General features: G+C 53.0%; 3 protein-coding genes across 3 annotated transcripts; 2 read left to right on the forward strand and 1 right to left on the reverse strand.

Moving 5' to 3' along the window:
* Positions 1–81: 81 nt before the first annotated feature.
* C7974DRAFT_400844 (nucleophile aminohydrolase) lies at positions 82–1,342 on the forward strand. The gene is made up of 4 exons (XM_046142544.1): positions 82–221; positions 279–298; positions 366–416; positions 468–1,342. Exons 1-4 carry the CDS (start codon positions 178–180, stop codon positions 1,190–1,192), a joined length of 840 nt encoding a protein of 279 aa, XP_045994060.1. The 5' UTR covers positions 82–177; the 3' UTR covers positions 1,193–1,342.
* Positions 1,343–1,362: 20 nt separating this feature from the next.
* C7974DRAFT_400847 (dicer-like protein 2) lies at positions 1,363–6,127 on the forward strand. The gene is made up of 5 exons (XM_046142545.1): positions 1,363–1,699; positions 1,747–1,795; positions 1,844–2,096; positions 2,145–2,295; positions 2,345–6,127. Exons 1-5 carry the CDS (start codon positions 1,524–1,526, stop codon positions 6,018–6,020), a joined length of 4,305 nt encoding a protein of 1,434 aa, XP_045994061.1. The 5' UTR covers positions 1,363–1,523; the 3' UTR covers positions 6,021–6,127.
* A 4,273-nt stretch (positions 6,128–10,400) lies between these two features.
* C7974DRAFT_341690 (uncharacterized protein) lies at positions 10,401–14,666 on the reverse strand. Its single transcript, XM_046139281.1, has 4 exons — positions 14,036–14,666; positions 13,613–13,987; positions 10,618–13,567; positions 10,401–10,565 (listed from the first exon to the last, which is right to left on the reverse strand). Exons 1-4 carry the CDS (start codon positions 14,393–14,395, stop codon positions 10,552–10,554), a joined length of 3,699 nt encoding a protein of 1,232 aa, XP_045994062.1. The 5' UTR covers positions 14,396–14,666; the 3' UTR covers positions 10,401–10,551.

Raw genomic sequence — 14,666 nt, forward strand, 5'->3', positions numbered from 1 at the left:
TGGCAAATATCACGTGGGACTGCTGGCCCATGCTCTCCGCCGCCGCGTCCCACCGAGTGCCTGGAGCTTCAAACGAGCTCCAAACTCACCTCCATCTCGCACCCCACAGCGGCTCTTTGCCTACTCCCTTTACCTTACCACTCCGCCAACTGCTTCAGTGCTGTATTAGACATCGCCATGGCTGACAGATATTCCTTCTCGCTCACCACCTTCTCGCCCAGGTAAACAAGCATTCCCCGCCGCCATGGCTTGTGGTCCGCCAGCTAATATGACGACAGTGGAAAGCTGGTGCAGATTGGTATGCGCATCTCATTCTCACAATACGCGTGAGCCCCTACTGTTCTAGAGGTACTGATACAGTCCAGAGTATGCTCTCAATGCCGTCAACCAAGGTGTCACTTCGCTAGGAATCAAAGGTTTGTCTAAGATCATTTGTGACTGAAGCATACACTGATGCATATTTGCAGCTACAAACGGCATTGTTCTTGCGACCGAGAAGAAGTCGTCGTCACCGCTCATCGACTCCGCATCGTCATCGAAAGTCAGCCTGATAACACCAAACATTGGTATGGTCTATTCAGGCATGGGCCCTGACTACCGCGTTCTCGTCGACAAGGCTCGCAAAGTCTCACACACCGAATACAAGCGCATCTACAACGAGTACCCACCCACAAGGATATTGGTTCAGGACGTAGCGCGTGTGATGCAGGAGGCGACACAGTCGGGTGGTGTGAGGCCGTACGGTGTCAGCTTGCTGATCGCTGGGTGGGACGATGGTATCGAGCCGGAGGCTGAGGGCAAGAGCGAGGAGCAGACAAGTGAGGAGAAGAAGAAAGTGAGCGGCAAGACAGGTGGCATCCTGAAGGGTGGTCCAAGTCTGTACCAGGTCGACCCCAGCGGCAGCTACTTCCCTTGGAAAGCGACGGCAATTGGCAAGAGCGCAACGAGCGCGAAGACGTTCCTCGAGAAGCGCTACACGGATGGCCTGGAGTTGGAGGATGCCATTCATATTGCCCTTCTTACGCTGAAGGAGACGATAGAAGGAGAGATGAACGGCGACACTGTTGAGATCGGCATCGTTGGTCCACCTGAGGAGAGGCTGCTCGGTGTAGAGGGTGTTGAAGGGGCAGTGGGCCCCCGCTTCAGGAAACTGAGCCCTTCTGAAGTCGAGGACTACTTGACGAACCTGTAGAGAGCCTCGGTTTTCAAGGCCCGACTTACGAACTTCTCCAGCTCGTGGAATACTGTTACATCGTGATCTGGGCCGGCGCAGATGCTGATACACAGTGATCATAGACACGATCGGATTTGGTGTAACATTTACGAAAACGATGACTCATTGTAATCTTTCCAATGCTCAATGTGATATTCCATAAGCGCGCGAGTGCGTTGTCAAACTTGAGATGAAGCACAAGGTGGGTCTGAGCCAATCATAGGCTAGCGGGGATCCAGGCCAACTCGACCAGGAGCACTTTGTCTTTTCACCTGACAGACAAGGACATGACCTATCTTGGATTGAATTGATGACTACCACAATAGACCCCGACGCAGTGGATCTCGATGAGAGTTCTCCAATTCAAGCGGTCGCGGTCGATGCCCAGCCGCTCGCCCTGCGCTCATATCAGGCTGAGATGGTCGAGGAGAGCCTGGGCTCGAACATCATCGTTGTCATGGACACTGGTAGCGGCAAAACGCACATGTATGTCGAGCTACTACGACTGATGCTCTCGGGCTAACAGCAACCGGAGCAGTGGAACGTACCCGAGCTGAACTCGAGATTTGCAAGCCGTCCAAGGTATAGCCTCTCAGAACTCTCAGCGTAGACTCTGACTCATTTGCATAGCGCGTATGGTTCCTTGCACCTACTGTTACTTTGTGTGAGCAGCAGAGCAAAGTGTTTGGTTACCACCTTCCAAATTATAATGTCCTCGTGCTCAGTGGTCAAGATGATGTTGACCACTGGACCGAACAGAGCGTGTGGGATTCGGTACTACAAAATGTCCGCATCGTTTTGTCAACGCATCAGGTCTTGTACGATGCTCTCGCTCATGCGTTTGTCCGGATGGATGAGCTGGCTTTGTTGATTTTCGACGAAGGTCAGTCAATACTGCAAATTATGACCGCCGCTCCTGACCATTGTACAGCTCATCATTGTACTCTCAACCACCCAGCTAATCGCATCATGTCAAGCTTCTACATGCCAAGAATCATATCAGGAGATGACAATCTCCCTAGAATTCTCGGTCTGAGCGCGAGTCCTGTTATGAAAGCACATGCCACAACAGAGTCTTTACAGTAGGTTTCATCTCTTGAGAAGCAACAACGATGCTAACACCTAGGTTAGAGAGATCGAACGGAATATGCATGCTACAGCCAAAACTCCAAAGAAAAGTCGTTCTGAACTAGCACAGTATGTACACCAGCCAGAACTGATCAGAGTAGACTATCAAGTCGAAGACCAGCTGCCAGATCAGCTGCCGCTGCTTGCTGCTCTCTCGCGTAGTTACACAGAGTATGATCTTATGCAGGACCCTTATACGAAAGACCTTCTTCAAAAGCAGCAAAAAGGATACGATGTTTCTGAAAAGTTGCAGAAGCTGTTTGTAAGCCAGAAAACCTACTGCATCGCGCAGCTCAGGACTTTGACCACCCGATCACGAGACCTTATGCAGGAGCTGGGTCTATCTGCAGTTGAATGGTACCTACACCAATGTATGGCGAAGTTTGAGAAAAGTTTGTCCGATGCGCAACAACTTCTTGACGGGACCAATGACGAGAAGCAGCACCTTCTCATCCTCTTGAGAAACCTTTGCTTCCGCGAGCTTGAGCCTCCCCCCTCACTTCAAACCGACTTCCTGTCACGGAAGGTCGAAACTCTAATCGATGTTCTGGTCGGTGAAGCTCAAAACAACCCCACTTTTTCAGGCTTGGTATTTGTTGAGCAGCGCACTTGGGTTGCTGTTCTGGCAGAAATCCTCTCCGTACATCCTCGTACCAGAGACCTGTTCCGAGTCAGTACATTCTTAGGCCCTTCGTCGTCGAGCAAACGTAAAGCGATGATTGCTGCCTTCCCAGAGCCGAAGAACCAGCACACAACGTTAGAAGACTTTCGGGCAGGCACGACGAATCTGATAATTGCCACAAGCGTTCTTGAGGAAGGCATCGATGTGTCTAGTTGCCATCTAGTCGTTTGCTTCGAACGCCCGAAGAACCTGAAGAGCTTCGTCCAACGACGCGGTAGAGCAAGAATGCAGAACTCAAAATACTTTGTCTTCGTGCCTGAAGTAGGAGATAGCCATCCTCCCGAGACCTGGGAAGCGCTTGAACAGGAGATGAAGAAAGCTTACCTCGACGACATGCGGCAGAGTAATCTCGCAGATATGAGGGAAGCAGATGAGGAGGAGGGGACGCGGTGTTTCGAGGTTGCTAGTACTGGTGCCCGCCTGACACTGAATGATGCCTTGCCACATCTCAACCACTTTTGCGCACTGCTTGCGCCAGACCCGTACGTTGACCCACGTCCGCAGTTCAAGTTCATCTGGTCCGAAACTGGTAGCAGTGTTACTGCAGAAGTTACCCTCCCAACTTCTGTTGACTATGCGGTACGCAAAGCTCGAAGCGTAGAATCCTGGCGAACAGAGAAAATGGCAAGAAAGGACGTCGCCTTCGAAGCCTATAAAGGGCTATATCTCGCTGGTCTGGTAAACGACAATCTTCTACCTGTACGACAGGAAGTTCAAGACATGGTAGCCGAGTTCCAGATGCCTGATCACAGACCCTCAATGGTGCCCGTCTCGCCAACTCTCGACCCATGGATCTCAATAGCTCAGCAGCACCAACAGCAGTCCGAGGTCTACTTTCGAACGCTACTCGAAATCAAGACAAGTGACAATAAGTCTTTGTGTGTCAACCTGTTCACAATTCTACCCATCCCGGCGGTCAGTGAGGTCGAATTGTTCTGGAATGAGAACCAGATCTACACAGCTAGAATGTCGAGATCTTCGAAAGTTACAATCGGAACAGCGGATCTCAAAGTTTTGCGTTCTATCACTCGAAAGATACTGCAGTCCATACACGCGGCAAGAATGAGCGACTCAAGAGAGGACCTTCTGTGGCTCCTGGCACCCTGCGATAATACAGGCCGATGTCCGGACTACACGAAGCTTGCGCAGTGGGACAAAGATACGAACGGCTTCCATCCGGCTCCATCACTACTAGCAAGGGCCCCGGATCAGATATCACAGTGGGGCCTTATCTCGCGAACTGGTGACAACCGAAAGTATATCGTGCAGGGTGCCGCGGGCCCATGGAAATATCCCACAGACGCTCAATCGTCAGAAGTGTATCTTGGGGCCGTTCGACTGCCCAAACGGCGTGATTTTCTGCATCATGTTACCAAGACTGGAAACACAAATGATGCATACACACGGGTGGAATACTTGAGCTTATCGGAATGTGTCGTTGACAATCTGCCAGCGTCGTATTCTGTCATTGCGCTCTTGCTGCCAGGAATCATGCATAGACTTGAAGTGTCCTTGATCGCTGACGCTTTGCGAACAACATTGCTCGCTCCCGTCCATATTGAGACAGAAGACTTGTCGCTTGTGGTAACAGCACTGACTGCCTCGTCCACCAACGACAGGAACAATTATCAACGCCTCGAATTTTTGGGCGATTGCATACTCAAATTCATTTCGTCACTGCATGTGATGGCGGAAAACCCGCGATGGCCGGAGAGCTATCTCACTGGGAAGAAAGGCAAGATAGTGAGCAACGGCTTTCTTGCTCGAGCTACCTTAGCGGCTGGCCTTGACAGATTCGTGATCATCAAAGGCTTTACAGGAGCGAAGTGGTCGCCCAGGTATCTGGAAGATCTGTCCGCAGCCGCAACGCCGTCGGAACGGCCGGAAAGATCATCGAAATTACTTGCTGACGTTGTTGAATCACTGATAGGTGTAGGGTATGTCCTTGGCGGATTTCCAAAGGCCTTTGCCTGCGTACAGACGTTACTACCGCTTGAGAGGTGGATACCAATATCTGAAGCGAACGCTATTCTGTATGAAGTGGTTCCAACAGACCTTGCTATCACGAACTTTGAACTCTTGGAGTCGTTGATTGGATACACATTCACAAAGAACGTGCTTTTGTTAGAGGCACTTACACACGCCTCCTACACTGGACCGAATGCACATGCTAGTTACGAGCGATTGGAATTTCTTGGCGATGCTGTATTGGACTACATCATCTCGAAGCGCCTGTATATGCATGAGCCGCCGCTGTCGCATCAGAGGATGCATGCAATACGGACAGCGATGGTGAACGCAGCTTTTCTAGCCTTTCGCATGCTGGAAACAACGATTCCAGAGGAGACCAACAGCAAATCAACTCGACAGACAGAGATACATCAAAGAGCGCTATGGCAGTTCTTACGAAATGGAAGTCCTCAGTTGGCCACTACGCGAGATGCGAGCCTGCAGCAGCACACGAGTGTGAGGGGGCCACTCACTCACGCGCTGAGGCATGACGACGAGTTCCCATGGCAATTGCTTGCGCTCATCAACGCACCGAAGTTCTTGTCGGACATTGTCGAGAGCGTTATAGGCGCAATCTATGTCGACAGCCAAGGTGACTACTCCGCCTGCGAAGTTTTTGTGCGCCGCCTTGGTATTCTAGATTGTCTCGAACGCATTCTACACGACAACGTAGATTGTTTGCATCCCAAAGAGCGGCTTGGCCACTTGGCCGTTGAGCGCAGTGTCAAGTATGCTGCTGTACGCGACAATGCCGGGAGCAAGCTGGATCTACCAGTTGCTATGGGCAGTGTATGGAGATGTCAGGTCAAGGTCGATGGAGAGGACGTAGGAGGAGTCGTTGAAGGATCGACGAGGTTGAATGCTGAGACCATCGCTGCCTGGAGGGCGAACAAGGTCCTCAGAGGTAAAGTACCCGTTGCTGTGGAATGCAATGAGGAGCAAGACATCTTCTTCGATGCCGAAGAGGAAAGTGGTGTAGCACTTTGAAGCTGCTAATAGTCAGCGGGTATTTTTCAGATGTATCTCATATCGGCGCCAAAGGTTTAGGACGCAGCACTGCAGCAGTGCAGACTGTTCTCGGGGTCACAGGTTCGGTGCCCGTCAAGGAGGCGGTGTCGCAGAGGTTGCCGGTGGGCGTTTTTCTTCACAGCTACACAAGAAAAACGCCAGACGATTCAGCACTTCAGATCATACATCAGGCTGCAACGGGTCCAAAGACAGGGAAACAAAGCCGAAATAGAGTTTGTGGGTGCTGTCCACGCCGCCTAGCATGACACGCGGGAACTCACCAATTTCGATCCGTAGGCGACCCTGTTGGTCCACCCCATCGAGAGAAGTAGCGGGGTGTCTCGCGATACCAACTACAGTTTGCGACTTTGACTAGGACTAGTCAAGGGTAGGTGTTTGAGTGTAGGCACCTCTCGAGGCATCAAATCACCGTAACGCTAAGCGACCATACCCCTGCACGAGGATCGAGAACCTACCCCCAGAATGTCGCTTTGGTACTCACCTTCCATCCCTGATTTTCAGATAAATCATGTCTCGGTGACAGAAGAGGGATCGCCTGTGCGGTGCCGCTCTGCGTTGACCTTGTGGGGTCTCGTGTGGCGTTGCTCTCCGTGCTTGTCATGAGGCGTGTGGCGCACTTCACCTATTGCACTTTGCGCAGACTGACCATGCCGTTCGCTGACTCCGAACCGTCCCCTCTCATATGGGGGCCATCTGCCTCAGTCTCTTGTTGCGTTATTGCGGCACTGAGACAATCGACTTATCACCAAGGTAGCATGAATCCCTCACCAATATAAGACGGACAGACATCGTCGTTGCAGAACAAATCATCGCAACCCCGCACAAACCTCTTCGATACATTTTCTACTATACAATACTATCATCTCTAGACTATCTACATCTTCCAACCGACATCAACCTCTATCATCATGTCTTCGTCACAGCAGACATCTCAACAGCCATCCGCTGGGAGGGCAACAGGAGCGTCTGGCGGCGCATACGGCAAATTTCCCTGCAGAAACGCATGGCGGGAAGGACATCCTAGAGAGTATCATTTGGTGGATACTGCTGATGCGCTGTGTGCTTCGTGCCAGGTATGATTCAGCTGTCCCAGTACCATGGGCCAACATCCACTAATCATCGCACCAGTGCGAACCTCGCCCGCGTCGCTGAACAGGATATCCCGTCCCGGCCATTCCGTGCGATAGCTTACTGAATGGCAACATCGCGCCTTTTTGAGCCCAACAGTCGAAGATTGAGGTCAACGTCTGAAGGATGGGAAGGATGCAAAAGGACGAGGGACGCAGCACAACTGATTGGTACGATTTTCAGAGCTCATAAGCGAGTTGGAGTCCTTATTTCTTTGGGACTGGCGGCATTTTGAAGGGTCTTTGAATGTGCGTGCGCACTTCACCACGAAGTAGCACTGCGCGTGTAATGGACAGTCCTAGCGATTCTTTTGGCTTGCAGGACTTCTTTTCTTATCCTAGATATTCATCCGTCGCTCGACGCTCCTTTTCAACAATGATAATACTCAACTATTTAGACATGTCCATGTTCACAACCGATCCTAGATGACGCATGATGAAAACATGAGAATGGATTACAGTGAGAAGGCATTTTGTTGGTTCCAAACAGGCGCAGAGATCTTGATTCCTGAAACATCAAAAGCAGCGCTGAAGCTAAGCAAGTGGCGCGAGACCACCGGCATAGACGGGACAGACGCATAGCCTGGCACTGGTGCTGTGACAGCATCGCTGCAACAGCTGCAAGCTGGAGAGCGACGGCAGTCATCAATACACGGTATGCTGTGCTGTGCCGTTGTCTGCGCTGCTGCACTCTCCCCCTTCTTCTTTCCTGATAGGAAGGAGGGCTCTGACTCGAGTCACCAACAACAAAGGCCAAGCTAAACACTTCTCAACTGACCCTGCATAAGCCCAACGCCTAGCAGGCGTGCGTGCCGCGACGCACGGCGTGTCTCTTCCCCCGTCCTGCATGCGTCATCCATCAGCTGTTCGCTACGCTGCAAGGTGGGTGCCACTTTCACCCCGGAGCTGATCGTTTACCACGCCCCATGCGCAGTAGAAGCCATCGAAAGTGCTCAAAGCTACTCGAACCATTACCCTCTACCGATGAGAGCCCAGAGCTCACGATGACCACCTTGGCTGGTCCAAAGAATGCGCACCAATGCATGTTGGCGTGGCACTGCCAAGGGAGCGAATAGTAACCCTGTTGTCAATATCGTCACAGAGCATTCATTGGTATCGCCTACGCGCCTATCGCGGTATGATCCTTGCCTTAACGGCCCGGCAAACCATTGTACGTCAACAGCCTTCGCATTGGGCATGCCGGATCACCATCGGTGTGTCCTGCCATTTCCAATCACAGACTCACAAAATCTCGAACGCCATACCATCAGCAACGGTATCACTTACAACCCCTGGATAGCATGAAATACCCTCGGTCCAACAACCAACACATATCGTCAGTGACGAACACTCGACTCATTGTCGACGTGACCTTAAAGTGGATCACTTTGCAACGATCACGCGCAGTCCGACTTTTACAAGCAGTCATGCGCACCGCATTGGTCATACGGTTGGTGTTTGAGAGCGCAATCTGCAGCGATGGGGGCTGAAGCTTGAGGACATTCTGGGCTATGCCACTCGCACGTTCATCATCGCGTGTGAGTGATTGTGGAAGCCATTTGCATACTTGTTCCTCATTGACTCGCAACAGTGAGGCACGGAAACTCTCCACTTCCTTTCACATGGATAGGCTACCGGTATGCGCAACACGAGAACCACCGGGATCGCGATTACACCGTCAATAACGGCCGCCGGACCGAGCACGCGCAGTTGGCGACGCAGAGAGGCTGCGAATCGACCTTGACAGGTCCTGTTTGCGAGATTCGAACACGCCATCTCCGTGCACACACCGCACCCATTGCATGATCACCCGCATACTGGGCCGTCGAGCAGCAGCTGACACGTTCTCGCGTCTACTATGCGGCAGATGCTTTACCCTCGTCGATCTCCGTCTCGCAGAAGTGACCGTCACAGCTGCATCGACCGATGCAGTAAACGCAATAAGGTTGGCAGTGGCAAACCTCTCTGAAAGCAGACTATCTAATGAAGCGAAAGCAGGTGACTGAAAGGCCATGCATGCAAGGGCACCTCATATCATGCATGATGCACATGCACCACACAGCCGCGCTCTCGACCGTAACCAACTCGATCCTTCCCAACAGGGCTTTCAAATACATCGCCCAGTCTTTCCCTAAGGCTCAATGACGGTCGAGCTCGTAATGCTCGGACATACGCGATAGTGATGAAGGGATTGAGGCCTATACAGTGGGTCGGTACACCTTTCTCCTCGTAGCTGAGGCGCTGTCTGGAAGAAGACGTGCGTTTAAATACTCGTGTCTGAACGGCTGTGACTAGAAGCCTCACGAAAAATAATCCGAGCCGCACCCATCCATGCCTGCGTCTTTGGGCAGAAACTGCGCCTCCTCAGGCTCAACTGGAAGACAATGACCACAAAAGCCCGGATTCCGAGCATTTTGCACGCGGAAAGCGACTCACATCTAGGCGCGCGGCACGGCATGGTCTAGCCAGGTACAGGTTGATCCGCAAAAATAATCATCTGGAGATCAACCTTGCCTCTGACAATACTCAGCTCTGATTCGGTCCGACGACGTTGAGTGTGCCTGCCGCTTTAAGCGCCCTACTACCGGTAGCGCGCAAGGCTGGCTTGGTATCCAGGCTGTCGGGTCGAGGGCGGAAAGGACTGGAGGAGACAACACGGCAAATCTTGGGACGTCGTAAAGACTAGTACGTCTACATCGAAGGATTATTCGGCATGCACATGGCAACCTGGCAGTATTCGTTCATGACGTACTTGAGTGATCGCACGCGTTACTTTTCAGCGCCCACGCCGTGGAGCACGGACCTTTATGCTCTTAAGTCCGGGGATGTTGGACGCGGCTGGCTGCTTATGTCTTACACGGTAGGATGAGACGAACTGATGCCTGAAGTCTTACAGTTGTGTGGGGCACTAGAGCAGGCAGCCTCACAGCCTCTCAAAGGGTGCGGCGTTGGCTATGTTGGTGCGGTTTCACGGTCGTATTTGTTCGCGCACACGACACGCCGTTGTTCAATTCGGACGCCGAAGAAGCAGGGCGGCCCCTCGATTCTCGCACGAATGTCCGCTTGAAGTTGGAAATCTGCACAGCGCCATAGCAGATCCGGATCTGTCGGCCTATCTGTAAGTGGTCTGTCTACCGTCTGGAAGCGGCTGAGTGAGTTTCAATTGATAGTCTACTCGTTGAGATGTCACTGGACGTTGAGGGGAATGTGATGTAGGTAGCTTGTAAGATATTACTATATGTTGACTCCGAAAATTGCCTTTTCGTCAGGGCATGCAATCGTTATCGTGAAATTAAGGTCAATTCTGCAGACAAACCGCTGCTCCAAAACGCCGTCGCTGGGCCGGTATGCAAGGGAGAAGTTTAGTTTCCAGTTTCTACACACGTAGTTAGCCATCCTGTTCAGCTCCATAGAATAGGGATACGTACCAGTTTCAACGCCAGGCTGTCGTCCTTCCAGCCCACCAGTGACCTTCTTTGTGAGCTTCTTCATCCCAATCTTGCTCTGGTCCTTTGCGAAGATCAGGTTTCGCGCAGGCTTCCACTGCATCAAGCCGCGGTGCTTACGCTCCTCGGTGCGCTTGTTTTGCTTGTTGACGTCTTTCGACGACTGGCTCGAGCCGTTTGTGTCCGTCGTCTCCCACGTGCGTGCTGTGCTCTGGCTGGGACGGCTCTGGCTGACTTCGGGCGACAGGTCGGTGGGCTGGTGCTTGATGCCGCCGTTTGTCGTCGATGCATCCTCGATGCCCAGGTCGGAGCTCGAGCTCGTGTCGTCGTCGTTGTCGTCATCGTCGTGGTCTTCGTCGGACGACGGGTGGAATGGGTCGTGTAGGGGCTCGTCGACGCCTGGCTCCCTGCGCTTGCGGCCCTTGGTGTCCATGTATGCCTTGGGGTCTTCGCCGAAGGCACCAGACCAGTCTTTGCCGTCTTTGGCGAGCCACTTCTTCTTCTCTTCCTCATCGGCGTTCTTGAGGATGTCGCGGCCTGCAGTGAGGGATTCCTCGTGGAGCTGCTGGACGCGCTCGGGAAGCTCCTTCTCGACCTTACGGTTGCGGACGCCTTCGGTAAGGCATGCCTCCCAGGTCTCGTAGGTCTCACGCGAGTCGTTGTCGACGACGAAGGCTTCGTGTGACTCGTCTGTGCCGGCCTTGAACCGAGCACGGAACTGCAGACGACCCACCTCCTTCAGATCCTCGAGACCTGGTTCTTGGGCACAGTTGTCTTCAGTGATGTAATTTTGAGTCAGGCGTTGCGGGTGCTGCGTTGTCCAAATGGGGATGTTGATGTCAGTATCTTCGTTATCAATAAAATGCTGGAGCCAGATGACAGCGTAAGCGTCTGCCTTGCGCTTGCTCGCGATGTGGAACTCGAAGACGATCGGTGACCTGTAACGATGCTTGACAGGCAGGCGCACGTTGTCGCGACCTTCGTTCTTCTCAAGGTCAAAGTAGTAGCCATCACCCTCGGGCAGCTTTTGCGCGTGTGCGCGGCTAATCTTGCCAGTGCTACCTCCTGTTCGCAGCTTAAGTTTTGGCGCGCGGTTGTAACCTGTCATCAAGATGTTGTGCGACCTGAACTCGAATGTGCCTACGTCCCAACCAAGCATCTGAGGAGGCAGACGAGTCTCGATACCGCGGAACAGAAGCGAAATACGGATGCGACCAAAACCGATACCACCATCTAGAGGGTACCATCGAGTGGCTTGTGAAGAAGTCTCAAGAATATCCGAAAGCTTGAGAGGAACAACTCCAAGAATTGGGTCGTGCTCGCGGTTGCGAGAGTCGCGGACAGTGACTGTAACGATAGCAGAGCGCCAGTCGCGGATGAAGCGCTCAGTTCCGGCGTTGAAGATGGGCTGAGATGAGACAGCTTTAGCACGTGTGCGGTACACGAGCTGATCGTTGTACAGAATTGTGCAGTATGATGTTGGCAGGTCGCCGCCAGTCTCCTCAGTTGCCTCGCCGTAGGGCTTCGCAGGCTCATACTCGCGGCCGTTCCTACTGCCCGAGGTGCCCTTGACATTCTCGAGTTCAAGGTTGACGATCTGGTGAACGATGACACTGCAGACACCGCTTGGCCACAGTGGGTCTGGGGGAGTGTGCATGACTGCGTCGTCTTCATCTGAGTTAATGACACCCTTCTCATCTTGTAGCTTGGGGTCATGCTTAAGCTGTTCTGGCAGATTCTTATTCTTGCCGTCTGTCCTAAGCTCGGGTCTGAACTTGGGCTTGCCAAAGTAGCCAACCTCCCAGTGCAGCTCGCCAGGCATCTCGCTGTCGGCATCCATGCCAGTTAATTTCGATACTTGAGGATACATCTTGCCGGGGTGCTGAATCATCTTTTGCATGGAGAGTTCGACCTTGCCCACGATGTCGTCCGCAGTATGTCTGTCGGAATCCCAGAGCTCGACGCTCAAATTTTCATTGGCCTTGATCAGTTCAGGGCTGACGAGAAGAGCTGCAGTTTCCTCCCAGATCGGGTTGAGATCATCGGTGATGACACGAGTGCAGTACATTGGCTTTCCATACTTGGAGAAAGCAAGCGTTATGTATGGATCACTACCACCGTGCTTTGATCCACGTCGGTCCTGCTTGCTTAGATCTTTGGCGCGGTGGATACGGATCCACAGTACACCAAGCGCTTCAGTGTCTTTCTGAATGGAGTCGCCCTGCAAGATGGCCCTCATGTCAAGAGACATGGACTTGGGTGCAACGTACATGCTTGCCGCAGCCTTGATAGCGTAGTTGACGAAGTTGCTGATCAATGGAAGGTTGAGAAGGTTGGGTGCCTTCTCGGACATGGGTGTGCATCCAGCTGTGACCTGAGGGGTACCCATAAGAGTAAAGGTCAAGTTCTTCAGAAACGGCGCCTCCGGGGTCATGTTCATTCGCAGGCGCACAGTGCCGACGAGCGATTGGAGCTCGACGAAGATGGGTAGTGGGACACCGAAGAGCCCCTTAATTCCCAGGTAGAATACCAGGTTCATGTGCATGTTGCGGGCCTTGTCTGATGCGCGCTTGCCGGTTGGCTGGGCGTGGTAGGCGAATGAGACTTCCAGATTGTAGAAATCACCGCCCTCCTCGTCTGCCGCTGCTTCTTGTGGGTCCTTGGTCTTCTTGTTCTCTTCGTGAATAGCCTGCTTCATGTCGCCCATCTGGTTGTCCGGGAGTGCACGCATGCTGAGAATGCGCAGAGGGTTGCTTCCCTGGTTGATCTCAGCCACTCGCACGTTCTCAATAATGCCTGGCACCGAAGCTTGCATGACATCCTCGAGGGTATCGGCAACGCCTTGGAACATGTCGGGGTTGATGAGACCCCACATGATGCCTAGGAAGGTGTTCATCCATTCGACGGATTCGGGGAGCAGATTAAGTGTGGCCTGAGATGTCAGTAATTGAATCGAATGTGGTACTGTGGTACTCACCAGCTGTCCACGAGTCTGCTCGCTGGACCACTCGACCTCCCTTCCGCTGCGCACGACCTCCTTCATCCAGAGCCAGACGCCAGACGACAAGCACATGGCCAGAGGGACCAAGCCCTTGAGAGCGCCACCAAACATCTTGCCAACAACCACTGTGACGACGGCAATGCCAATGCAGAGGATGCCGGCACGCTTCTCCAGCTCAGCGAACATGGGCTCATAGCTGACGGACGGTGTAGGGTGGAAAAGAACGTTGGTCTTCTCGCCGTGGATCGGAACATCGGACGTGGTTCCTTCGACAACGGGATCTGGTGGTGCCGTCACGTCTTGGGCCTCCTTGTACTCTTCAAGTGACTGCGAGGGGTCTGTCTTGATGGGCTACGCGGAGTTAGTATAGAGTGTTGTGAAGACGAAAGGCTAGCTCACTGTAGGCTTGTTCAGATTCGCATTAGGCACGATCAGGTGTGGATTCTCGACCTCGTCGACCATACCCTTCCCAACATCGGCAATGACAACCTCCCGACCGGTCGTGGGGTCTGTGACGGTCTTCTCTGTGCCCTCAATCGTCCTCTTCTGCACCTTGTGGTCCTCAACACCATCTTGATTAGCTACCTTTGGTGCTGCGGTAGGCGTCTTCTTGTCCGCCCTCGGCGACGTTGAGCTCTCGTCAATCTGCTTGTCCCTCTGCTTCTTGTCGCGGTCGAGGTTCTCAACAAATTGCTTCACAGTCGGGATAGGATTGCGCCCGGAGTAGTGGCCGCCAGGGCCGTGCTGTTGTTGCGCCATCGTTCAGCTGGGCGGGGGAGAGGACGGCAGCAAGTCCCTCAGCACAATTGAGGCTGTAGATGGAGAAGGAACCTCACGAGACGAGAGCGAGGAAAATCATCAGGGAGCGAGTAGCGTAACCTCAAAGCAGGGAAGCGCCGCATGGGAGCTGATGGCACCGCGGGGACGAACGCGTTTCCATGACATCATCTGTGCTGCCGAGCAGCCAGAACAAGCAACGATGCCCCCCTTTCGGGTTGCGACGCGTCAAAAGCTCGCGCAATCAAGCAAG

Source organism: Boeremia exigua, assembly GCF_020726555.1.
Source record: "Boeremia exigua strain MPI-SDFR-AT-0100 chromosome Unknown C7974scaffold_10, whole genome shotgun sequence".
Taxonomy (NCBI): Eukaryota; Fungi; Ascomycota; class Dothideomycetes; order Pleosporales; family Didymellaceae; genus Boeremia; species Boeremia exigua.

Excerpts from the sequence above, each read along its gene's own strand:
- C7974DRAFT_400844 (XM_046142544.1), top strand. The coding sequence starts at position 178 with ATGGCTGACAGATATTCCTTCTCGCTCACCACCTTCTCGCCCAG. Across the intron at positions 222-278 it reads CTCACCACCTTCTCGCCCAG|TGGAAAGCTGGTGCAGATTG; the intron begins GTAAACAAGCAT and ends ATATGACGACAG. Across the intron at positions 417-467 it reads CACTTCGCTAGGAATCAAAG|CTACAAACGGCATTGTTCTT; the intron begins GTTTGTCTAAGA and ends GCATATTTGCAG.
- C7974DRAFT_400847 (XM_046142545.1), top strand. The coding sequence starts at position 1,524 with ATGACTACCACAATAGACCCCGACGCAGTGGATCTCGATGAGAGTTCT. Across the intron at positions 1,700-1,746 it reads GGTAGCGGCAAAACGCACAT|AGCAGTGGAACGTACCCGAG; the intron begins GTATGTCGAGCT and ends AACAGCAACCGG. Across the intron at positions 2,097-2,144 it reads TTTGTTGATTTTCGACGAAG|CTCATCATTGTACTCTCAAC; the intron begins GTCAGTCAATAC and ends ACCATTGTACAG.
- C7974DRAFT_341690 (XM_046139281.1), bottom strand. The coding sequence starts at position 14,395 with ATGGCGCAACAACAGCACGGCCCTGGCGGCCACTACTCCGGGCGCAAT. Across the intron at positions 13,988-14,035 it reads CGAATCTGAACAAGCCTACA|CCCATCAAGACAGACCCCTC; the intron begins GTGAGCTAGCCT and ends AACTCCGCGTAG. Across the intron at positions 13,568-13,612 it reads AGCAGACTCGTGGACAGCTG|GCCACACTTAATCTGCTCCC; the intron begins GTGAGTACCACA and ends CTGACATCTCAG.